General features: G+C 46.9%; 1 protein-coding gene across 1 annotated transcript in view; it reads right to left on the reverse strand.

The window, feature by feature from the left end:
* Positions 1-2,238: 2,238 nt before the first annotated feature.
* Positions 2,239-24,739, reverse strand: part of Srpk1 (SRSF protein kinase 1) — a 44,961-nt gene continuing 22,460 nt past the window's right edge. Inside the window, exons 7-16 of the mRNA XM_052744425.1 lie at positions 21,433-21,539; positions 20,643-20,808; positions 18,631-18,656; positions 18,004-18,217; positions 17,228-17,644; positions 16,708-16,808; positions 11,869-11,976; positions 9,907-9,976; positions 7,007-7,099; positions 2,239-4,501 (exon numbers count right to left, since the gene is read on the reverse strand). Coding sequence (XP_052600385.1) covers positions 4,317-4,501; positions 7,007-7,099; positions 9,907-9,976; positions 11,869-11,976; positions 16,708-16,808; positions 17,228-17,644; positions 18,004-18,217; positions 18,631-18,656; positions 20,643-20,808; positions 21,433-21,539 — 1,487 coding nt within the window. The 3' untranslated portion in view covers positions 2,239-4,316. The remainder of the gene's footprint in view (positions 4,502-7,006; positions 7,100-9,906; positions 9,977-11,868; positions 11,977-16,707; positions 16,809-17,227; positions 17,645-18,003; positions 18,218-18,630; positions 18,657-20,642; positions 20,809-21,432; positions 21,540-24,739) is intronic.

Below are 24,739 nucleotides of genomic sequence, written 5' to 3' on the forward strand. Positions count from 1 at the left end.
CAGAGTGCAGTCCCCGAGCTTCTCCGGTGTCAGAGGCCTTCTTTCTGAGCTCACATGAGTCCAGGCACTAACTTCAGCATTTTCCTCATCAAGCTGAACACTTGCAAGGACTCAGAAGTTAAAAAAACAACACAAAGTTGGGTGGGGGTGGTGGCACACATTCTTTACTCCTAGCACTTGGGAGGCAGAGGTAGGAGGATCTCTGTGAGTTCAAAGCCAGCCTGGTCTACAGAGTGAGTTCTAGGACAGCCAGGGATACACAGAGAAACCCTGTCTCAAAAAACCAAACCAAACCAAACAAACAAAAAAAACCCTACACAAACAAAATCCTAACAACACAAAACAAAAACTCAATACACCAGATAAATCTGATAGGCTGGGTTGGGCTACATCAGCAAGGGGAGTCTCTGTGGACACCTTCCTTTTCTGAGATGGCAAGATGCTTGCCCCCAAACATTGGATTTCCAGGCTCTACACTTACCAGAGGCTTGGAGGGAGTCACGGCTGGCCATCTGGTAATTTATTGGTTTGTTGCTTCACATACGTCACTTTCTAGTCGGAACACAGCAGCCCTACTGTGCAGCCTAGGCTAGCATCAGATCTGTAGTAATCCTCCTGCTTCAGCCTTCTGAATACTGGGACGATAGGAGTGCATTGCTATGCCCACCTACAGTACAACAAAACCCTATGTAATTCATGGGTACCTGAAAAAGGACTTTCTATGACCAACACTAAAAATGCCATAAATATAAGGCAAAAGGCAAATTAAAGTCCTAACCAAGCCATTAAAAAGAAAGCACTCCAGGGTAGCCATGATGGCTCAGGGGTGAACGTGCCTGCCTTGACAGCCTCAGGACAGGAGTTCATTCCTGGAAGTCCTGTACAAGAACCAGTTCCCAAAAGTTGTCTTCCTACCCCACATATGCATGTGCATATACACTGGCAGGTAAGAATTTTTAAAAATTACTTTTATGTGCAGTAGTGTTTTGCCTGCATGTATGTCTGTGTGAGGGTGTCAGTCCCCTGGAACTGGAGTTACAAACAGTTGTGAGCTGCCATGTGGAGGCTGGGAATTGAGCCTGGGTCCTCTGGAAGAGCAGTCGGTGAGTGCTCTTAACCACTGAGCCATCTCTCCAGCCTCCCAAGTAAGAATTTTTAAAAAGAAACTCGGAAAGCCCTCCAAAGGAAACCTGAGCAGGACTAGGAATGGTAGCACTCACTTAATCCTAGCTCTTGGGAGGCCAGGCTGGTCTACATAATGAGTTCTATGACAGCTAGATACATACTGAGATCCTGTCCCAAGTTCTCCATGCCCCAAAAGAAACCCAAATTTAAGGGAATAATAAAACATGTAAGTGGCCAATGAAACCTGCAAATTTTCAATCTCACCAGTACCCCACAACTAATCAAGCAGGACACGCCCTTTTCTGGGAGAAACCAGGCACAGGCCTATAATGCAGCACAGCATGTCTAAGAATAAAGCTCAGAGGTGGAGTACTGGCCTAGCGTGTACCAGGGCCCCGGGTTTGACTTCAGCACAGCAAACAGTAAGACTCCAACCAAGGGCTCAACAGGCTGTCCCAACAAACTGCCTAGCCCTTCTCTGGTTAAGTTACCAGAGGCCTTCCTTCCTAAGTGCTTCTTCTGGCTGCTGAGGTGAGGTCTCTAGGAACCTAGCACAGGGAGGGAGTGGATCAGGCAGGAACATTAGACTCTACACCAAGTGGCTCCATCCTGTCAGTGGCTCTACCAGAAATGGCTGCATTGTGTATGTTAGTCATTTGAGACGATCAAAAGGGCAGTACAAACCCTTCACACGAGGACGGGAAAAGGCTACTGTGGGAAAGAACGTGCATGTGCACACACACCTGAGAGGTGGCCAGACTGGCACCATGTACCTTCCTCTGTTGCTTAATTTTTGGTGGACAGGGTCTCACTGAACCCGGAGCTACACAGACTCAGCTTAATAGGCTGGCCAGCAAGTTCCAGGGACCCTGTTAACATCCCCTCCAAGGTCATGGTTTTGATTCTCAATGTTTCCACCTGACACCTGGTCTTTTTTTGGTGGGGCTTATGTGGCAATTACTGCCTGAGCCATCTCCCCAGCTCCTGGATGGAGGAAATAACTTTCCAAAGCACACGCTAATTCAAACTCACAAGAGAGTGTCTGTTACTTTTTTATTGTATATTTAGTTAACTGCTTAGTCAACAAAGAAAAGAAACTTCTGGAGACAAGCAGGTTATTAAATACTCTGTTTATTGTTCTGCATTTGTAAGGACACAAACAATGCACTCAGTAGAAAGAATATAAAACATATCAGGGCTTATTCTTAACCAAGAGCCAACAGCAGCCCTCCAGTGAGACCTGGCCTCTACAGCCAAGCTCAGGGAGGTCATGGATGGACAGACAGCTCCTGCTGCTGCCTCCTCCAGCTCTCCCAGGTCCTCTGGCTCCTTAGTGATGGAGGAAAGCCCTTATTTGGTGGGACTTATTTCCAAAGTGAAGTTCCAGGTTCTCCCCCCATTAAAATTCCCCATGGTATCAATGATTAAAATAGGCCTGCTGTTGGCTTGTTTCCCAGTCACGCCACCTTAATGTCGCTAGGATTCCTGTGATCCCGCAACTGTGATTTGCTGAGAAGCAGTTTCAGGTAGGTCTGCTATTGCTTTAGGTGTCAGTACAGTTGACAACCCGGAGTGGGTTAGAACTGTGGAGGGTTTCCCTGCCGTTCGTGATGTCATCTGCTCTCTGTTCTGGATAGGTGCATAGATAGCCTGACTTACAACTCTTTCTACAGGAACACGTCTGGTTCCAGGAGTAACCAATCCAGAGCCAATACCTGGCTGGCCAGTTCCTCAGGTGAAGCTGATGAGTTACATGAGCCTGCTCACTCGTGAGCCAATCACGAGGTGACTCTCCAGTCTCACACACAGGAAGGAGGCAGTGGCCATTTTCACTCAGCTTGCTAGGAGAGCCTTGGCTTGCACTTCCGTGGCTTTCTTCAAGTTAGAAACTGAGCTGTTTCAGGAGAGTGCTGTATCAAGACCCACTTGGTCCTCGATAAATTAGCAAGCAGCCTTTCCATGACCCCAGTCCTGCCCCTCTTCTGAGGCTCACTTCACCCTGGGAAAAAGTAATGTTTGGGTGATCAAGTTTATGAGGCTGAGCCTAAAACGAAATTCACAAAGCCTTTTTGCATTAAGAAGAAAAAGCCTCAAGTACATTTCAATCATCTCAAAACTGACATTACACAAGGAAATAGCAGCATAAGATGGCTAACATCAAAACCAACAGGGAAAGGAAAACTGCCTCCCCCTCCCCTCGGTTCCTCACCCAGGGTTTCATTAAAGACCCCGAGCCTCTGAGAAATGAGAACAGCAAAGCCACATGGAGAAACTGCATCAAGGGCAGGATTCGGGCAAGGCAGGAAAAGCTGTGAATGGAAGCCAAGAGCTGTCTGGGAAGGACTTGGAATGTGGGAACACTCCCCAGACTGTACAGCTCTGAAACCCACATCTCCCGTCTGGATCACCCCCATGTTCTAGTTACAAAACAGTAAACTCAGGCTGAACAAGCCAGGTGCCAGCAGGGCGTTCAAAGCGGGAAGTGTGGACCAAAGCGACTGCTTAGGGCAACAGAAGACACACAGAAAGGACTATATGCACAACACCTGAGGCTCTCCGGAAATATTCACTGGTTGCTTTGTTTACATTAAAAATCAGAATTAAAATTCCAAGAACTTAGTTATGAGAGGATGAGAGAAATCTGACACTGCTTTAACAGTGATAAACTGGTACCCAAATTTGTTGCTCATCGAAAAATGTAGCTTAAAAGTCGCAGGAAAAAAATGTGACCATAGAAAACACAGAAAGAATCCAGGAAGATGCCGCAGCCTGGATAGAGCATGTTTAATGTCTCTGCTATCCACAGAATCCACACCCTCCCTCCACACCCTAGTGCTGGCAGCGGGGTGTGCATTAGAAAACCTGACTCTTAGAGCCAGTGGCTAAAAAGGATGGGCTCACAGATCTTCACAGCTCTTTTGAGAAAGGGCAGGGCAGAGGGTGAGGCTGTTCATACTTGGAGTCTTTGGCAGAGCCCAACTAAGGCCAAATTCACCTAGGATGCCCAGTGGCTGTGGGGATTTCCACAGGGTCAAGGAAGCAAACCCAAATGAACATGTTGGATTAAAAAAAAAAAAAAAAATTAGAAACCCTTGAAGAAAGAGCTTCGCCCTGAAAAGGGAAAAGGGAAAGTCTCAGAGGGGAGGGCCGGAGGGTAAGCCTGATGAGCTCTGCTGCAGTGCACGAGGGGCTTAGGAGTTCAGCCAAGGGTGCCGGAGACACTCAGCAGCAGTGGCCCTCTTCTCAGGGACGAGCTCCAACATAGGCAGCAGGAAATCTGTGAATCCGGCAGCCTCCTCCTGAGGCCACTCATACTTCTCCACCAAAACCTCCAGAAGGCCCCAAGGCTTCAGCTTGGTGATGTGTTTCAGGTCACCTGTGGGGAGACAGCACAAGGCTCTCACAGTCCAAAGTCTCATGGTGTGCTCAAGCATGCTATAGACAACCGGCCTAGTCTTTTCTACAGCTCAACAGTCTAGCAAATGCTGCTTCTAAATGAGGCAATGGTTTACAAACAAGAAGCTAACAGCATGACAAATACACACAAAATGCCAACAAATCTAGAGACTTGGCCTCAGTGGCACCACTTGCAACGCTCAGTTGAATTGCTCCTAGGCACTGACCTTTTCCCTTCAACAAATGGTGCTCAGAGCACACCAAGCCTTGGGAGCCGGGCAGGCCTGCTATCACGAGCTGTACCCAGTTTTCAGACGTTTTCTGGAGGTACCTATCTTGCTATGTCGCCCAGACTAACCTTGAAATCCTGGGTTTCAGCCTCTGAGGCAGCTGAGAACTACAGGCCTCTTGCCCTGCCTTGAGTGAGGAACTTAAGAAGTGCAACATGAATTGCCAAACGGTCTTATTAATAGAGAACTCAGATACTGGGGTGAAAACTGAGAGATCAGAGAACAAGTCACAGCCAAAACTATCCTTGACAACTCCTCAGCCCATCCTGTTTCCACGAATCCTCAGACTGAGAGCCTCTCTTTCAAGAGAGCGAGTGTTCCTGTCCCTCTGACTGAAAGCTTCTGAGTCCTCACCCCAGAGGGTCTCAGCTGAACTGCTGCTAAAAGCTTCTAGCTCCTGGTCCTCACGCTTTACGTACCTTCCCGCTTCCTATCATCACTTCCTGGGATTAAAGGCGTGTGCCACCACTGCCTGGCTCCGTTTCCAGGGTGGCCTTGCACTCACAGAGATCCAGACTTTTGGATCTCTGCCTCCCGACTGATAAGATTAAGGGCGTGTGCCACCACTGTCTGGCCTCTATGTCTAATCTAGTGGCTGGCTCTGTCCTCTGATCCCCAGGTAAGTTTTATTTGTTAGAACACAAAATATCACATCCCCCCCTTTTTTTGTCTAAAATAAAGTTATATTAAAAAAAAACTATATACAATAAGTATATACAATATACACAGTCAAGAATTACATTAACAATGTCCAGTCCATTAACATCTGACAGATTCAGACAAAAACTCCATTATTTATCCTATTTTGTTGAGTCCAATACAATACTGTATACAATATACAAAACCCAGTTGGGGATTTAGCTCAGTGGTACAGCGCTTGCCTAGCAAGCCCAAGTCCCTGGGTTCGGTCCTCAGCTCTGGAAAAAAAAAACAAACAAAACAAAACAAAACGAAAAACCAAAATAACAAAAATCCAATCCAATGTAAAATATTTAAAACTAGTAGTTGCCTTTTAAAAGTAGATTCAATAACTTTCCTTTTTGATCCATATTTAACATCTTCCCCAGAAAAATGCTAAAAACCCTTTCTTTCCACATGATGAGACTTTCTTTCCACATGAAAAGACTGGCGATCTTTTTCGAAGGCCATGCATGCCATGATTGACTTTGCACACAAGAAGGACCCTTAAGAGCAATATCCCGTTTCCCAGCTCAGAAGGTTTCGTCTTTCTAAGGACCCTCCCTCCTGCCCAGGTTCCTCAGCACTGGTTACCAGCTGAGGAGACGGCACATGGCCACGGAGACAACAGATCAGATCTCCAGACCCTCTGAGGGTCACTTTCCACCTCAGCTCCATCTTTTCTTTGTTTTTCCAGACAGGGTTTCTCTGTGCATCCTTGGTGCCTGTCCTGGAGCGCGCTCTGTAGCCCAGGCTGGTCTTGCATGTGCGCCACTGCTACCCGGCTAGTTTCATCTTTGATGTCTGAAGAAACCCAGACTCAAAGCTCATGCCTATAATCCCAGTACTGAGGAGGCTGGGCAGGAAGACTGCCCGAGTCTGAGGCAGTGCTGCCTGCCCTAAGCTATAGAACTGGACTAGATACTGTCCAGAGAGTGTCGAAGACATCATCAAGCTCCTCTTCCAACTACCATAGTATCCACCCCTTACTCCTTGTGTTGCTCTTTTGAGACGGGTCCTTGCGATGAGGAACCCTCCCTGCCTGCCGGCCTTGGCCTCCTAGGGACTGGGACTAGAGCTGTGCACAACATCCCAGGCTCCGAAAGCATGAACAGGCCTGCGGTGCTGTCAGTCTCTATGGACAATGTGCTCAGACATTCACTGGGATGCAGAGGGAGAGAGGACAGTGGCCTTGCCCACAGACGATTTAGTTACTACAAGTGCATGCATCCCTCCAGCCCCCATTGTGTTTTTACGTAGGGGTGGGGGCATGTACCTCTAACCCAACCTGGAATACATAGGAAGACACCACCCAAAACCAAACCAAGTCCAACAGTGCGGCTGTGCTGAGCTCCTGCCCAGACCATTCAGCACTTGCTAAGCCACACTGGGTATCCAGGGTATACTCAGTACTCACCTTTCTGCAGATCTAGGGAACAAGGGCCCAGATGTACTTACTTTCTAACCTTAGACACTGTTACCTTTTAACGACTGGGAACAAACACAATCGTTTTTACCTTTTTTGGTGAAAAATTCCTTGGAATATTTTCCTGCCACAATGAGCTTGCGAGGCACCTTCCCCAGCAGTTCTATGATCAAGGCGATGTGGTCTGCGTGTGCAGGCATTTCAAGGGAAAGAAGAGAGCAAGGATGACACACGTGGTTCTCACACAGCACACATACCCCCCTTAGGGCACTGCACACTTGCTTCCTGTCCGAAAGCAGAAGAAACGGACTCTATCTAACGCAGGGTCCAGTCCCACGACAAGCACCTCACACCACTCCAGGCAGCCCTGAGTGAGGACCAGAGTCTATCTTGGGACGAGAAGCTCTGCTTCCTCAAGCTTGTCTACCTGAGACTGAGAAGTACCCTGACTATTTCCAACTGTGGCCAAAAGGCCTTGGAATCTTGCCTATCAGCGAAAGCACACGCCAGGTGGCCTGAGATAGAAGCAAGACCCAGAGAATCAAGGTGAAGTGGTAAACAAGGCTTTCCACGAATAGCACTTACAAGGGTCAGCGGGTTCACGTGACAATGAATAAAACCCAGGTGTCCAGGGGAGACTGAGAAGACCACAAATGACCTGGGGTCCTACTTGCCTAACTGCAAGCATGCTCAGTTGACGCTGATCTACAGCTTTACTTTAGGCCATAAACCTCAGTCCGGGGGTTCCTCAAGCAGAGGAAAGAGCACGTCAGCATGAGCTAAATAATGACACACACTAGCCACAGCTCTGAAAGCCCGACAGCAGCACAGTAATGGGGTGCTGATTGGAGGCGGGCACATAGAGACCTCTCATGTACTTGCTAGGGAAGGTCCACTCCACGTATTCTGCAGCACACTTTATCAAGACAAAGTGCACAGAAGAGATACAATAGGGCATCTGAGAGCTCCACAAACCTGCAGCTCTTCTAAGACAGAGGTTCTCAACCTTCCTAATGCAGCGACCCATTAATACAGCTCCTCATGTGGTGGTGAGCCCAGCTGTAAAATTATTATCATTACCATTGTCTTTATTTATTTATTCATTCACTTATTTTTGTTTGTTTGTTGAGACAGGGTTTCTCTGTGTAGCCCTGGCCATTCTGGAACTCACTCTGTAGACCAGGCTGGCCTTGAACTCACAGAGATCCGACTGCTGGGATTAATGGTGTTCACCACCACCGCCCAGGCAAAAGTTATTTTCATTGCTAGTTCATGACTAATTTTGCCACTGTTATGAATCATAATGTAAACATCTGGTATGCAGGAGATCTGATGTGGCCCCGTGAAAGGGTCGTTTGGCCCCACAGGTTGAGAACTGCTGTTCTCAGAGAACGAAAGCCGAGCAACAAGCAGGACGACCAGTGCGGACAGTGAGGTCACCACAGAACCTCCTACCAAAAGGGGTGCTGTGACGTGTAGGTGGGAAACGCACCTACCTGTACTGAGCAAACAAACAGGCTCGCGACTATTCAACTGCTCAGCACATTACCTGCCATTTCCTATACCATACCTACACGGGACTTAGGAATCTCAGCAAGACGCACTGACACTGTCTATTAATATCCAAAGGGAGCCACGCCACCCAACAGAGGGCATTCCTAACCAGGTTCCACACATCACAAAGCCAAGAGCAAAGCATGGCAGCGAAGGTACACTCTTCACACAGGTGTCGTGGTGCCAGTGCCTGCTCAAGTACTGACTGCTCACCAGCCCTGCAAGCTCACTGCTATAAACCCAGCAAAAACAAAGAGGCCAACCATTTCCCTCATCATCTTTTTTATTCACCTAGGAATCTGGCTATCAGGCTGGCAAAATCCGCTGCACCCGGCTGTCTTTCCCATGCCCTTAGATGGAGCATCTGACAGTGTGGGCTTTTCCTACAGGGCCACAAAATTTAAATCCACTATATTTTAATTTAAAATGGAAATCTGTACAAAATAAAAGGAAATCAATATAATTTCTAGAAAAGGGAAATGCTAAATGTTAAAGAGGACAGTCTCTGCCTTCAAGTTTTAGTGTTGTAGATTAGATTAAAATAACTGACCTCCAAATCAACATGGAGGCATAAATGGATGGGTCAAATTTAAACTGTGGGAAAAGTCATTGATCTTTAAAGAAAGACAAGTAGATGCTGAAACCAATCCCCCCCCCCCCCCCCCGCCCCCAATCTGACAAGTAAGTTCTAAGTTAACCAACTGTGGACTGTCAGAGCTCTTTAGTATTTCTTTCTTTTAAAAAAAAAAAGGATGGCCGGGCGGCGGTAGCTCATGCCTTTAACCCCAGCACTCAGGAGGCAGAGCCAGGCGGATCTCTGTGAGTTCCAGGCCAGCCTGGTCTACAGAGCGCGTTCCAGGACAGGCACCAAAGCTACACAGAGAAACGCTGTCTCGGGGAAAAAAAAATCCAAACTCAAACCCAAAACAACCAAAAGGTGATCTCATACAGCCCAGGCTGGCCTGGAGCCCACTCTAAGGATGAGGATGACCCTGAAGCTCAGAGCCTCCCTCCCTCCTGCCAGCTCTCAAGCAGTGCTGGGGTGGCTCGGGGCTCCTGCATACAGTCAAGCACTTCAGCAACTGAGCCTGGTGGCTTCTGTGTCCTGCCCTGATACAGGAGGTCACGCTTATTTGGAAACATTTTCAGAAAGGGTCTCAAGGGGTAGCCTAGGCTGCCCATGACCCTGTGGTCTTCCTGCATGTTTCCTTAGTGCTGGGATGCCATCACTGTCCCACTCAGCTTTACATCAGCTCCATTTCTCCTCTTCCAGGGTCTTACACGCTCCTCGCACAGTAACAAAGACCTCTGGTGCCAACCAATGATCCAATTACCAGTGGGAAGCAGAACTGCCACACGAACCAGCTGGTGCCAACTAATGATCCAATTACCAGTGAGAAGCAGAACTGCTACACGAACCAGCTGGGAGAGACTCACCTTCATCGCGAGTGTAATCCTCCCCCGAATGAGGCTCAAACAAATAGTCGCCCGTGGCCAGTTCAAAGGCCTAGGAGAGAGAGAGAGAGCGCATGAAGGCGTCACAGGAACAACGTCTTTGCAAGGCCTACTGTGTTTGACTCTAATACTAGATGGCCATTTGAAAACTGTCCACAATTAATTCTGAAGGACAGATATACAGTAATAAAATGGAGGGAAGAAAAAACAAAACACAAAAACAATCATCGATTAGCACTGATGTTGGGACATCCCCCTGAGTAAAAGCAACCCAAGCAAACTAAGCTGAAACAAAACAGAAGATGGAAAAAGGAGACCACAGAACACAAAACCAGAGTGGAGACGACGGGGCAAAGGTTAACAGCGGCTGACAGTGCAGTCTGCGTTTCAACAGACAGGAGAGGTTCCGAACGTTCCTTAAGACAATGGTTAAGCTGGGCGGTCGTGACACACGCTTTACTCTCCAGCACTCAAGAGGCGAAGGCAGGCGGATCTCTCTCTTAGATACAGAGTGAGTTCCAGGACAGCCAGCACTGTAGCGCAGAGAAACCCTGCCCTGAAAAACCAAACCAAATCAGACACATAAACACAGGACTGAAACTGGATTTTCCTTATGAATTCTGTGTGTGAGGCTGTGCTGACAACTCTCAGGAGTTGGTTCTTTCCTACCATGCACGACTCTGGGTTTGAACTTGGGCTGTCAACTTTGAACACAGGTGCCTTCACCAACTGAGCCAGCTTGTGGCCTGAAGTTCTCAGTGTTCTAGCCACCAAGAAACTATATGAAATGACAGACATGCCAATGCCTCAGATTACCATGACATTCTGTACCCCAGAGATATGAACCCCTTATACGACACTGTCCTCCTCCAGCCCCCCTTGAGTTTCTCTCTGTGGCCAGCAAAGGCACAAGTGGGTATTAGGGAGCAGCTAATACAAATCATGGACGAGCAGCTCCCTCCTGTGTTGGAATTTGAAATCGTCTAGAAATGGAATCCACACCTCAGATTACAGAACACTGAGATTTTCCTAATTTCAATGCTTAACAAAAAAAAATGTGTGTGTGTTTATGTGTGTGTATGTATGTGTGTGTGTGTGTATAGATAGATTAGATAGATAGATAGATAGATAGATAGATAGATAGATAGATAGATAGATAGCCAGGATGGTCCTGGATTCTTGGCAATCCTCCTGCCTCACAAGACATAGCAAATCCTCTCCTTTGGAAGTCTTACTTTGTCACACTTTGACCCTGTGGGACTAATAAAATCACAATTAAGATGCGCACACTTGACATACAAGGCACCTTCCCTAGTGGTGACAGTCCAACAAGAGAGTGGCCTCCCAGGCTCTTTTCTAAGTCTGCCCTTGATCTGTACCCTTGGTAAGGGAATGCTAAGTCAGCGCTCTCTGAGGGGTTGTGGGGACTTTGGTCAGAAGTTGACTTGGAAAAGCCAGGCCCTGAGACTACTGTGCAAAGCCAAGGCCCTAATACAGGAACAACGTCTTGAACTTGTCTATTCTGGGTGGTCAGCGCCTTTCTGAGGCCAAACTACACCTCCACAGAACAATGGTGTCTGCCGGCTTGGCTGACAAGACAGAATCTGGTAAAGGGCAGCTCCAGTCAGGAGAACGCATCTCTAGGTGACTGGGCTTCACACCCTGATGACAAAGACATCCGTGGAGCTGAGAACAGCAGAGAACCCAAGCCTTTCCAGGGGTGTCCCTAGTCTGAAAACACCAGTCCTTTACCAATACACAAGAACTAACGTCCCAGAACAATTCAGACACACACTCAGGAGGGTTTCTGTCAAGTCCCTGGTAAACAGCTGTGTGTTACTTCGCAAATAGGGCAGGTAGGCTTACTATGCATGCAGTGCCCCAGATATGGGCAGGTAGGCTTACCATGCATGCAGTGCTCCAGATGTGGGAAGGTAGGCTTACCATGCATGCAGTGCTCCAGATGTCAGCGGGGGTGTTGTAGCCAGATCCTATGAGAACTTCCAAAGATCGATACTGCCTTGTCTGGATATCTTCAGTGAAATGCTTGTGCTGAGAAATTCAATGAGCGGAGAACTTTAATAGTCATATATTTACAAAGGAACAATTCAGGGTTGCTTAATAATGGAGACTAAGTTCTTTAAAAAAAAGTCCAGGCTAATCTCGAACTCAGATCTGCCTGCCTCTGCCTTCGAGTTCTGAAATTAAAGGTGTGTGCCACCATCTCCTAGCTAATGGTGAATCTTAATTTAGCTTAGACATACAGATTTAGGAATAAAAAATGGCTTTATCAAGAAATCAAAAATTAGAACCAGTGTGGTGGCACACACCTTTAATCCTAGCAGTTGGGAGGCAAAGGCAGGCAGATCTCTGTGATTTCAAAGCTAGCCTGGTCTACATGGTGGATTCCAGGACAGCCAGGGCTACAATGAGATCCTGTTTCAAAAAACAAAACAAAGAAACTTAAACCCAGCAAGCAAGCAAACAAAAAAAATATACAGAAATATACAGAAGTACACACAAGAAGGGTCAGCAAGAGAGTTCAGTAAGTAAGGGAGCCTGCCATCAAGCATGACGCTCTAAGCTGTAGCTCTCAGACCCACCTGGGGGGGGGGGGAGGGAGGGAGGGAGGGAGGGAGGGAGAGAGAGAGAGGGAGAGAGAGAGAGAGAGAGAGAGAGAGAGAGAGAGAGAGAGAGAGAGAGAGAGAGAGAGAGAGAGAGAGAGAGAGGTGTCTCCTGCAAACTGTTCTCTGAATCCGCATGTGTCGTGGCACACAGGTGTACACATGCAAGTTCCCATACAATAAAGGTTAAAAAAAAAAAAAGGTATAGTAATATGAAAACAAAGACTTGAGGTGAGCCCTGTATAGGACACACAATTCAAATGATATTAACACAGGAAGTGAATCCTGCAGGAGGCAGGCAGTAGACTAAGTAAGTGAGCAGAGAGCAAGGACGGGGGGGGGGGGGACACACGGAGGGACACCAGCAGAGCAGACCCTCATGTCTGCTGAAGACAAACACAGCTACCAGACCAACGGGGTGGGGGCGGGGCCTTCATGGACACTTGCGAAAAGGCCAGGGCTGCTGAGAAGGCTCAGTGGGTAAAAGGTCAGCCAACCTTAGTTTCGTCCCTGGAACTCACACAACGGGAGAACCAACTCCAACAGGTGGTCCCCTGACCTCCACATGCATGCTACAGTGTCAAGTTCTCTCTCCAATATCCTGTCGTTTCTCCTGCTGTTGATTTCTAGTTTTATTTCGTTGTGATACATCAAATTATTCCAAGTTATCTAGATTGTTAAGACTTGCTTTGTGTCCTAGTCTATCTATTTTAGAGACTAGTTAGTTCCACAGGCTATGGAGAAGAATATATGATACATTCTGCAGCCTGTGGATGGACCAACTGTAGGTGTCTCTTAAGTCTGTTATTTGATTTTTTGCCAGGATGACTTGTCCACTGGTGAGAGTGACATACCGATTACCTGCTACTTCTGTGCTGATGGACTGATGGACTGTGAGGACCTCCCTCGATTCTGACCAGATTCAAAGTCTATTTTGTCAGATGGCAAAACTGGAACACTCTCTTTACAGGTGCCATTTGCCTGGACACCTTTTCACATCTTTCAACCTAAGGTCACACCTGTCTTTAAAGCTGAGCAATCTTGAGGACCAAAGTCCCTGTTGTCTGATCCAATCTGTTCATCTGTCTTTTACTTTAAAAATTCATGTTAGCCTGCTATGGTGGCGCACGCTTTTAATCCCAGCTCTCAGGAAGCAGAGGCAGACGGATTTCTATGAATTCAAAGCCTGGCTGGTCTCCATCGAGACTTCCTGGCTAACCAAGGCTACACAGTAAGACGCTGTCTCAAGAAAGACTCAGATTTTAAAAATGATCTTTTTAGGGACAGGAAAGATATCCAGTGGTTAAGAGCACTTGCTACTCTTGCAGACAACCTGCATGGTTCCCAGCACCCATATGGCAACTCAGCCCAACCATGTATAACTACAGTTCCAGGGTGTTTGATGCCCATTTCTGGCCTCCTCAGGCACTGGATGCAGAGGTGTGCGCGCGCGCACACACACACACACACACACACACGCACGCACACACTGTATGTGCACGTGTGTACCTCTGAGTATATGTGCATGTGTCCATGGATAGGATGCTGGATCCTCTGGATGGAGCTACATGTAGTTGTGATATCTGATGTGGGTGCTGGGAATCGAACACAGGTCCTCTGTAAGCAGTAATTGTTCTTCACTGTTGAGCTCTCTCTCTATGACCTCATCTGTGTCTTTTCCTGGGGCATTGAGACTATTACTATTCAGAGTATGTATTTATTTATTTATTTATTTATTTATTTACTTACTTACTTACTTACTTACTTATTTATTTATTGATTGAGACAGGGTTTCTCTGTGTAGCTTTGCGCCTTTCCTGGAACTCACTTGGTAGTCCAGGCTGGCCTTGAACTCACAGAGATCCGCCCGGCTCTGCCTCCTGAGTGCTGGGATTAAAGGCGTGCGCCACCACTGCCCGGCTTCAGAGTATTTATTAAAAGGTGTGTACTGTCAAAAGCTGCGTGCTTTTTTTATGTTGTTTCAAATGCTTTTGACGAACAGTGTTATATTACTTACCTTTAAAATGTGTAATTATATATTTTTATTGATAGTTTGTTTGCTATGTGCAATCTTTTATATATAGTTAAACAAGCTTTTTTGTTTGTTTGTTGATTGTGGTTTTGCCCGTACTCACCTGGACACTCTTGGCGCCCAGGTTCATTTCTCGTCCCCAACCACAGCTACATTCTCAAAGTGAGAATTTGCTTTCAAAGTTGCCAACGTTTTTTTAAAAGATTTATTTATTATGTAAACAGTGCTCTGTCTGCATGTGTCCCTGCAGGGCAGAAGAGGGCACCAGATCTCATTACAGATGGTTGTGAGCCACCACGTGGGTTCTGGGAATTGAACTCAGGACCTTTGGAAGAGCAGCCAGTACTCTTAACCTCTGAGCCATCTCTCCAGCCCCTCAAAGTTGTATCTTTTAAATTCATTTAACATATGAAATTCAGCTGGCTATGTAGTGTCGTGCGTGCCCCAGTCACTGATCTCTGAGCTCTTGTGATGCTGTCTGTATGTGCTGTGTCCTGAGTAGCTGTCCCCAAATCAGGTCACACTTGTGGGACTGCTACTTTGTCATTTTGCTGGGCGGCAGTCAGCGGCCTTTCAGAAGCTGAAATACGTCATTCCCAGCACTCCTGGCTTTAGAAGTTTCTTCTGGAAATCTGCTATCATTCTGTCATACCTGCTTTATTTATCTCCGTTATCAGTGCCCTGCTATTCCAATTCTGACGCACTCGGTATACTTTCTCTGTGAATTTTATTACAATAGAGTGTGGCGAGACCTCTTCTGGTCCAGGGCCCCAAGGCTTCCTCTGTCTACACTGTCATGGGGATGTTTCCTGCTACAAGCACTGACAATGCTTTCTGTCTCTGGGATGGAATTCTTCTTCTGCCAGGTTCCCAGGTCTACTCTGGCCCTGACTCCATCAGCCTGCAGGGAGGCGGCGTTCCAAAGAGCTTTCCTACCTCACTGTGCTCCTCACTGTCTCACTACAGTGTTTTGTTTGCTTGTTGGTTGTTTTTTCTTTTTTCCCTTTGTTTTTCGAGGCAGGGTTTCTGTGTAGCCCTGGCTGTCCTCTCTAGACCAGACTGGCCTTGAACTCAGATCAGACTGCTCTGCCCTCCAAGCACTGGGATTAAAGGTGTGCACCCCCACCGCCCAGCTGCCAGTATTTCATTTTGTTTCTTCTTCAGTATTCTTGTCTTCTTGCGTTCCTATTGAATCCCTCTTTCCCATCTGGTATTACTTAGAAAATAAATTGTTTATGTGTGGCAATGGGTGTGGAAGGCAGAGAATACCTTAGGAGTCAGTTCTCTCCTTCGACCATGTGGTTTCTAGGCATTATTCTCAGGCCGTCAGCCTTATCTGCTGAACCATCCGTATTGACTTTATTTCATTCAGGTGTTTGTGTTGTCTTGGAATTCATTAGGAGTTTGTGTGTTCCTTGTCTGAACATACCAAGAACCACTCTTTTGAGGGTGTAGGATTTCATCTAATTCATGGTCACTGGAAGTCACTTCTGTGAGATCAGTCATGGAGGAGGGGAACGCTGTCTTAGTTTTTCAAGTTATTAGGTTTTTTTTGGGGGGCTTATTTTAGATTTACTTATTTTACGTGACTGAGAAGTGAGATCAAGCTGGGGCACATGCAGAATGTTTGCTGAATGAACAGGGTGAAGTTTATGTAAAAGGAGGCACACAGAGGCCTGGACATTGCACATACAGACACCGCCACAAGAGCTCGGAGACACGTGACTGGGGCCCTCACGACACGACACAGCCCACTGAATTCCATACCAATTACTGGTGAACAAAATGTTAAATGAATTTAAAAGGTTACAACTTTGAAAGCAAATCCTCACTTTGAGAATGGAGCTGTGGCTGGGGAGGAGAATAAGCCTGGGCACCAAGGGTGTCCAAGTGAGTAAGGGTGAGATCAAACACGCCAACCTGACGGAAGCTGAGTAACAGGGGACTGAGGTGGGCTTGACATTATATCCTCCTTCCCATACGTTCATAAATATACTGAACTTCTCCAAAATAAAATTAAGAGAAATTGAAATCATCAGTAAAACACAGTACATAATTGCAGATGTCAGACTGACCTTCACCCAGTCATTTCAAAATACAGAAAGAAATGAAATAAGTGTAACTTACCACCCAGCAGGCATTCCCAAGATCCGCAATTTTCACTTTGAGTTTTTCTGCATTTTTTGGCTCAAGGGGATTAATAAGAAAATTTCCAGCAGTGAATTTTCCTACAGACAACAGCCATTATCAATAAAAGTTTAATGAACACAAGATGCCCTAAGGGAAACAAAGGTCTCCAAGTCAAGGCTTAGACACCCCCGCCCCCCAGGAAGCTTTCTCAGACCCAAGTTTCTAGAGCACAAAGCCCCTGTAGAGCGATGACTGGAGTGCTCTGTATCTATGCAAGTCAGCCACACCTGGACACACTGGAAGTAACATGGACAACTGCTACCTGGAGATGTTGCTCAGGGGTAGCTTTTGCCCAGGGTACACAGTGTGTCCCATTCCTACCACTGAAACAAACAGCAGAAAAACCCAGACCAGACACCTGCTGTAAAAATGCAGCTTGTCTAGGGAACTCAAGAGCACACTGTGGAGGGCGGGGCTGGGTGGAGCTGAGTGGAGCTGGGAGGCGCCTGTGTGGTACCTTTGTTGTCCAGTGGTCCATTATGCTCTTGCTCCTGTTCATCCCCAGAAGGTATCTCTGCCCGAATGCTCTCTTGAAGTTGGCTGATGTCCTGTTCACTGAGTGATTGCTCTACAGAAGAGGACTGGCACACCATGGTCTCTGACACCTCAGAGGTCACAGGTGTGCAAGAGTCTGTTTCTTGAGAAGCACTGCTGTCTCCATTTGGGGAGTTTAGGAAACTAGGTTCCTGCTTCAAAGTGTGGACATCACAGTCATTAGCATTATGGAGATCCTCTTTAAGCCTCAATGTTTCATTATTACTGTTTTCAGTGTAATTAACGATTCCAATTACTCCATTGCAATTAATTTCTCTTTCACCACCCTCTACACCACGCTCCGTGAGTGTCTGATCCTGGCCAATGGGACTTGATTCTTCTAAGGAACAAACAGAAAAGGATACATGTGTATGTGCCAGTGCACAACAGGACAATTCTCACAAGATTAAAACTTTGTCTAGAACGCTACTGAGTGGCACAAAAACAAAACTAACAGCCTGACACCTCCTGATGAAAGGACAAAGATCTCATCCTTACCCACAGCTACAAAGACTGTCTCCACCTCGGAGGAGAGAGCAGCAAGTTACACTTTACTGTTGCCTGCCTAGCATAATGAGATCTGAATTCTTATAGGACACCCCCAGAGATGAGCTGCATACATGAAACCACACATTACATAACAGATAAACCGATGCTCAAGTATGCCATGAAGTCATCATTGCAACGCTCTATTTATACCAAGTTTCTCTTGGGTCATTTTATTAGGTGGGTTCTCTGTCAAGGGTCTCTCAACAGGACTCTCTGATTCTTCTTGCTGGTCAGGTCTTTTTTGCCCAGGGCCCGACTCTTTCTCCATTTCCTCAATCTCCTGCATTCGCTTCTCTAGTAACTCTGCCTGGCGCTTCTGCTTCTTCTTCAATTTCTTCTTCTTATTCTTTGACATTTTGTCAGCCTGGGCGGAGATTACAAACAGATAAAGCCTTCAGGTGGCTAATCCATTACCCCTGGTCGGAGACAACTGTTAACTTTAATTATTTCCTAATGAAATTCCACTCCTTCCCTAGCATTCCATTAGTACAAATCTGCAGAACTGTTATGAAACTGAACCAAACGACACTAACAAGTCTCCGCCTTCTGTGCAGTCTGGGGGCTGGGTCACTCAGACACCTCTATTCACAGAAGCCTCACCAGTACAGCTCACTGCCGCTGCCGGAGAAGGAGATTTACTGGAGGCAATCATGGAAAATGGCGCAGGAAATGGTCCTTTTCTTTGGTTTCCACTCTAAATAAGCTCTGACCGTCCACATCACGCCCGTGCCCAGCACCCAGAGGTTAAACACAGAAGCGCTGTATGCTTATACTTACTGGCTTAGGTTGTGGAGCAGTACTGACTGAAAAGAAAAGAGAAAAGGCAGGTAAGAGTCCTGGCACGGGCGGGCACCAGCGCAGACTGGAGGAGACACTCCAGACGGAGGCTTGCCCCTCACACAGCCTGCTTTCTCTCAGTGACGCTTCAGGAAACGCCATTATTTTTTTCGGAAAACAAACAATACATGGAAAGTGGCCAAAGTCTGTTTAAGTCGTTTCATAAAGCAGACGTTTTTGTTTGCTTGTTTGTTTTGTTTTGGTTTGGTTTTGGTTTTTCGAGCCAGGGTTACTCTGTGTAACAAATAGCTTTGGCTGGCCTGGAACTCACTCTGTAGACCAGGCTGGCCTGGAATTCATAGAGATCTGTCTGCCTCTTCCTCCCGAGTGCTGGGATTAAAGGTGTGTGCCAAGACTGCCTGGCTTAAAGAAGTGTTTTAAAGACAGGGCCTCACTATGTAGACCTGGCTAACCTGGATTTCATCATGTACACAAAGCTGGTCTAAAACTCATAAATTCACTTGCCTCTGTCTGTTGAAATTAAAGGCACTGCCCAGGTTAGCAACATTTTTAAAGACTGTAAAATGCTTTCTCCACAGCACCCATCCACTCAGAGCCAAGCTCCTATTTAATCCCACGACTGATGCTGCGCAGACCAGCACCTGGTGCCCAGCACAAGCACCAGGAACCCCACTCTTCACGCTTCCCTTCTGCACTTGTCACTTTTACTTAAAAAGAGAAAAAAAGTACAGCCACTGTGTGAGCACACATGGGGGGGTACAGCCACTGTGTGAGCACACATGGGGGGGTACAGCCACTGTGTGAGCACACATGGGGGGGGGTAGAGCCACTGTGTGAGCACACATGGGGGGGTACAGCCACTGTGTGAGCACACATGGGGGGTACAGCCACTGTGTGAGCACACATGGGGGGGTACAGCCACTGTGTGAGCACACATAGAGGGGGCACTTTGTGCACAATGCATGTGTGTGTGGGTCAATGGACAACTCTGGCGTCAGTTCTCAAATGTCACCTTTCTATGGGTCCAGGAAACAAACACCAGTCACCAGGCTTGCATGGCAAATGCCTTTACCTGCTAGGTCATCTTGCTGGCTCAGTTACAGCTAACAGTACAGCCTAGGTATGATGCTTCCCCTTCCTTTCAGAAGTCTTTATAACTCTGGTCTAAAGGCACAGTATAAAACTCATCCTGCTTTCACCTTAAAGAACTGAGCCCTGCTCATCACCTCCATCCTCTGCTCTTCCTTGACAACTGGTGTTTCAGCGTGTCAAGAACATCTTCAAATACAGTTCAGATACTAAAATGAAAACCTGCACCACTGAGCACAGCACGGCATGGCGGGGCTCTACCAACTGCTCCCCTGGGAAATTTAAAACCCACAATTCCTGTTTAAGGGGAAATGAAACCAAGCGACTGAGTCAAGGTCTCCTCATCAGTGAGGACAAGCCAGCAGCTCTTCCTGGCAATGTGGTGACACGTGAGCACCAAGAGGCAAACACATAAGAACAGCCAGCCAAGGAGCAACCAGTGCCACACACACTGCTACAATCTAGGCATGGAGGAGCCTGAGGAAGACGGATCAGGAGTTCAAATTCAACCTGGGCTATTGTATAACAAGACTCCTCCTAAAAAAATCAGAATCAGGGTCAGAAACGTGGTTTGTCAGGTAAAGACACTTGCTGCCGAGCCTTAGCAACCTGGATCTGATCCTCAGGACCCACATGCTGGAGAGAACTGACTCCTGTAAGCTGTCCTAAGGATCATATGCACAAAAGCTGCCCCTACAAAGTAAAGAAATTCAATAAAAATATAAAGCCCATCAAATAAAACACGTTAATAATGTAAGTCAGCTCTTTTACTATACAGCCTATTTTGAATCTAAAAACAACCCTCACTTTCTCCCCATGTGGAGGAAACAGTGAGGTCTCCCTAAGCAAGCAGTGTTCCACTATTCCTCGGGCAGTTCTGATCGAGCCACGCCCCCACACACCTGCAGACCCAGAAGGAGGTGGGGCTCCAGATCGCTGCCATTCTGTTGCTTCCGCAGCCAGCCTCCGAATGTACTGGTCATTCACTGACAACAAGATGTTTTCTGGTTTGATGTCAGTGTGGATGATCCGGCACTTGGTGTGTAAATAATCCAGACCCTGTAGCACCTGAATGGGAATAAAACAAAAGCATCATAAATAAAAAAAAAAAAAAAAAACAACCCACGTTTTCCTGAAGCGGGGAGGGGGAAGCAGGGATGGAAAATGGCTCAGCAGCTCTTCCAGGGGTTCCAGGTTTAATTTCCAGTACCCACATGGCCGACCACAGCCACCTCTAACTCCAGTCTCAGGGAATGCAATGCCCTTTTCTGCCTCTGCCTACACCAGGCATACAGGCGATACACAGACTGTAGGCCAAACACCCATACACCTTAAAACCAACAACAAACGGACAACGCCCAATTTTTATGTCTGTTATCAGGAATCCAAACTGGCATGTTTGCACTCATGTGGCAGACACTTTCCAAGTGAGTCATTTCCCCAGCCTTAGTCCTTGTTTCCAAAGTAAGAATTTTGTCAGGAACAGGAAACACCTGACATTTGTATAGAACAAGATACCATAAGCCAGGTATGGTGGTGTATGTATGCTTTAATCCCAGCACCCAGGAGACAGATGCAGACCTGAGTTCTGGGGCAGCAGGGTCTAACAGTGAAAACACTCCTCAGAGATATCCCAGAGAAAGGAGGCGAGGGAAGGAAGGTATCCCGCACAGCAATGGCCAACATACATACTTGCTGAATAATTTTTTTGACACAAGGCAGCGGAAGGCCCTGATAGTTGGACTTGATGATCCACTTGAGCAGATGATGCCCCAAAACTTCAAACACCATGCAGATATCTAGGAGCTCATTAAGGAAGAAAGAGCAGGCAAGACATGGACCCACTACAGTGAAAACACCCAGTCCCAGAACTACCTTGCAAACCCAAAGCTGTCAGTAACGATGTGACAACAGGCAACAGGAAACTGAGGAAGGCTGGCCTGGGACTGAGAGTGCGTGCGTGTTAGTTAACAGACAGGTCTGTGTGAAAAAGTCAGAACACCAGGCACAGGGTCAGACTCGGGATTCTTCTAGAATGACCTGGATAACACTCCCACCCTCACAGGCTCAAAGTAAAGAGCACATTCTTCTTTAGCAACAGGGACAACGTACAAAACTTAACTACGAAGTGAGAAATAACATGTTTTTCTGTCTGTAGTGATATGGAACATACCTAATGGTTTGTGAGACAAGTGCCCCAGCACTGGGCTCCCCCTCCCCCACCAACATTCTTAAAACCAGGACTCTGACTTGACGTTTACCCCAACACCATTGTACTGCTCCTCATGTCCGCATGTTGCATACTGCTCACTGTACAAGTCCTGCGGCAGTGCAGAGGCCTGGCAGCCATGCTCATGCTGCCCACCTCCAGTGTCTTTACAGACTGGAGGGCCAAGCCACAGGCATCTCAATGCTAAAAGGAAGCCTAGGTTCCCAAGGAGATGGCCAGACCCAGGAGCAACAAGAAGCATCTTGCTGTTGCTAACAGGACCACACTACTATGTGGCCCAGACTGCCTCGAACTGGGGTGTGTGGAAGAAGCATCGTTCGGAGGAATGTTCAAAGTTAATATAGTTAATAAAAATGAAAATTAACACAAATGCAGAGCTCAAGGAAGGGCAGAAGAAAATGTTTCCTAGAAAAATCCAAGCCAAGGAATAGATATATATGAGCAGTGATAAGAGACATACAACATTCCTGAGCTGTCCAGGAAGGATTAGGTGGTGTAGCCTCATTGAGGAGGTGAATCACTAGGGAGGGCTTTGAGGTTTCAAAAGTCCACCCACACCAGGCCCAGAGTATGTCTCTCTGATGGCTGCCTGAGTATCAGGATGTGAAGTTCTCAGCTATTCTCCAGCAGCATGCCTGCCTGTGTGCACCAAGCTCCCCACCATGATAGTAGACTAAGTCTCCGGAACTGCAAGCAAGTCCCCACTCATTAAATGCTTTCCTTTATAAGGGCTGCCTTGGACATGTGTCTCTTCAGAGCAACCGAACACTAAGACACTGACACCTTGGCAAATGGTAACAGATAGAAACAGAGGTACTGCTAGTAAGGTCTGGGATGTTTGCAACACCAAAAACGCCCCCAATAAGGAGCTGAAACTTCATCGCACACAAACACTGGTTGGTGCTGGCCAATTAACAAAGGATGGATGGGTTGTGTCTGGATGACAGTCACTAAGGTGTCTACACGTGAAGAGTGGTTGTTTAGGTTACTGGTCGTGGCTAAGTTCTATGTGAAAATTATGTAATTTACTCAGGAGTCGGGCTTCCACTGGGAGGTTTGGTTTCATCTTCCTTCAACTAACTCACGGTGGGCTGAGGTGGAGTGATGGTGGGAGACTGAGCTTTAGAGGTGGTTTCTCGGTGAACCTTTGTGTTTTTGTGCCATTCAATCACACCATGGTGACGGCACTGGAAGAGTTTCTATGCCACGGGATCACATTTAAGGACCTGAGGAGGGCAATGCTAGGCTTTCTGATGGAATTATGTAAGTAATTCATGAGGTGAGAAGATGTTATGCTCCAGCTTCTCTGTAGTCACAGTAGGTGACAGGGTGCTGGCCAGCTGATGGTCATTTATTGGCACTTTTATTGTTACTGGAATCATTTGCAAAATGACAAGCAAAGTAAAAGGGAGTGTGACCAAGCAAAAAGGAAAAGCAGCCAGTAGTGGTGCATCCTTCCACAGGCTGGTCTCTGTAAGTCTAAAAACCAATTTCAGGCTGGTTAGGACTACATAGTGAGACATAAAGCTTGAATATTTTCTTTGATTTTGTTATAAATGAAGCAGATGTCTAGATGTTAGAAATAGTTTTACAAACTAACCACTAACCTTTTTTTTTTGAGACAGAGTTGCCCTGAAACTCACTCTGTAGACCAGGCTGGCCTCTGTAGATCCACCTGCCGCTGCCTCCCAAGTGCTGGAATTAAAGGCTTGCCCAATCATGCTTGGCCAAACTACGTTTTCTTTTTTTTCTTTTTTTTTTTTGTTTTTTCGAGACAGGGTTTCCCTGTGTAGCTTTGCGCCTTTCCTGGAACTCACTTGGTAGTCCAGGCTGGCCTCGAACTCACAGAGATCTGCCTGGCTCTGCCTCCCAAGTGCTGGGATTAAAGGTGTGCGCCACCACCACCCGGCCAAACTACGTTTTCTAATCAGGTTAAACTTAGAAGATTTGAAGCTGTATTTTTACCAACTGTTAGGTTTTTTTGGTGGTAAGCATTGGTAATAGCAGGGGAAAATCCCTAAAAGGTGGAAAGTTTTAACTGTATCAAGGGAGTTTGAATTGTGCATTAAAAATATTACTTTGGAGCTGGGTGGTGGTAGTACAAACCTTTAATCCCAGGAGGCACTCAGGAGGATCTCTGTGAATTCGAGGCCAGCCTGGTCTACAAAGTGAGTTCTAGAACAGCCAGAGCTGTTACACAGAGAAACCCTGTCTGGACTCCCCTGCGCCCCTGGAAAAAATCATCTGGGCCTTCCAAATGGCTCACTGGCTCAGGGATAGAGAGACATTTGCCACCTAGCCTGATGACAGGAGTGCAGTTCCTAGTCCCCTCTGGTGGAAAGAGCTCACTCCTGAGTTACTTTCTGACCTCCACACGATGTCACTTGACATTGACATGTCTGCACATGCAATGAAGAAAATTCTAAAGTTACCCAGCTGAACTCTTTGGGCAGAACAATGGCAGTAACACCACCTACTACTTTTAGATGGACAGGTGTACGCGAGCATGTACGCTATGAGACTGCTTAACATTAAGAAATAGGCCTGAGGAAGCTGGAAAGGTGGCTCAATAGTTAAGAGCACTGACTGTTTTTCCAGGACCCAGACTGATTCCTAGCTCCCACAAAGTAGTTAATAACCCTCTGTAACTCTAGTCCCATGGGATCCAGCACCTTCTGGTCTCCATGGGCACCGCACGATGTAGGCATACAAGCAGGCAAAACGCTCATATGCATTAAAAGGGGGGTGGGACACCACAGGCTTGGAGGG

Source organism: Peromyscus californicus, unplaced genomic scaffold (genome assembly GCF_007827085.1).
Source record: "Peromyscus californicus insignis strain IS unplaced genomic scaffold, ASM782708v3 Scaffold_19__1_contigs__length_69161282, whole genome shotgun sequence".
Lineage (NCBI taxonomy): Eukaryota > Metazoa > Chordata > Mammalia > Rodentia > Cricetidae > Peromyscus > Peromyscus californicus.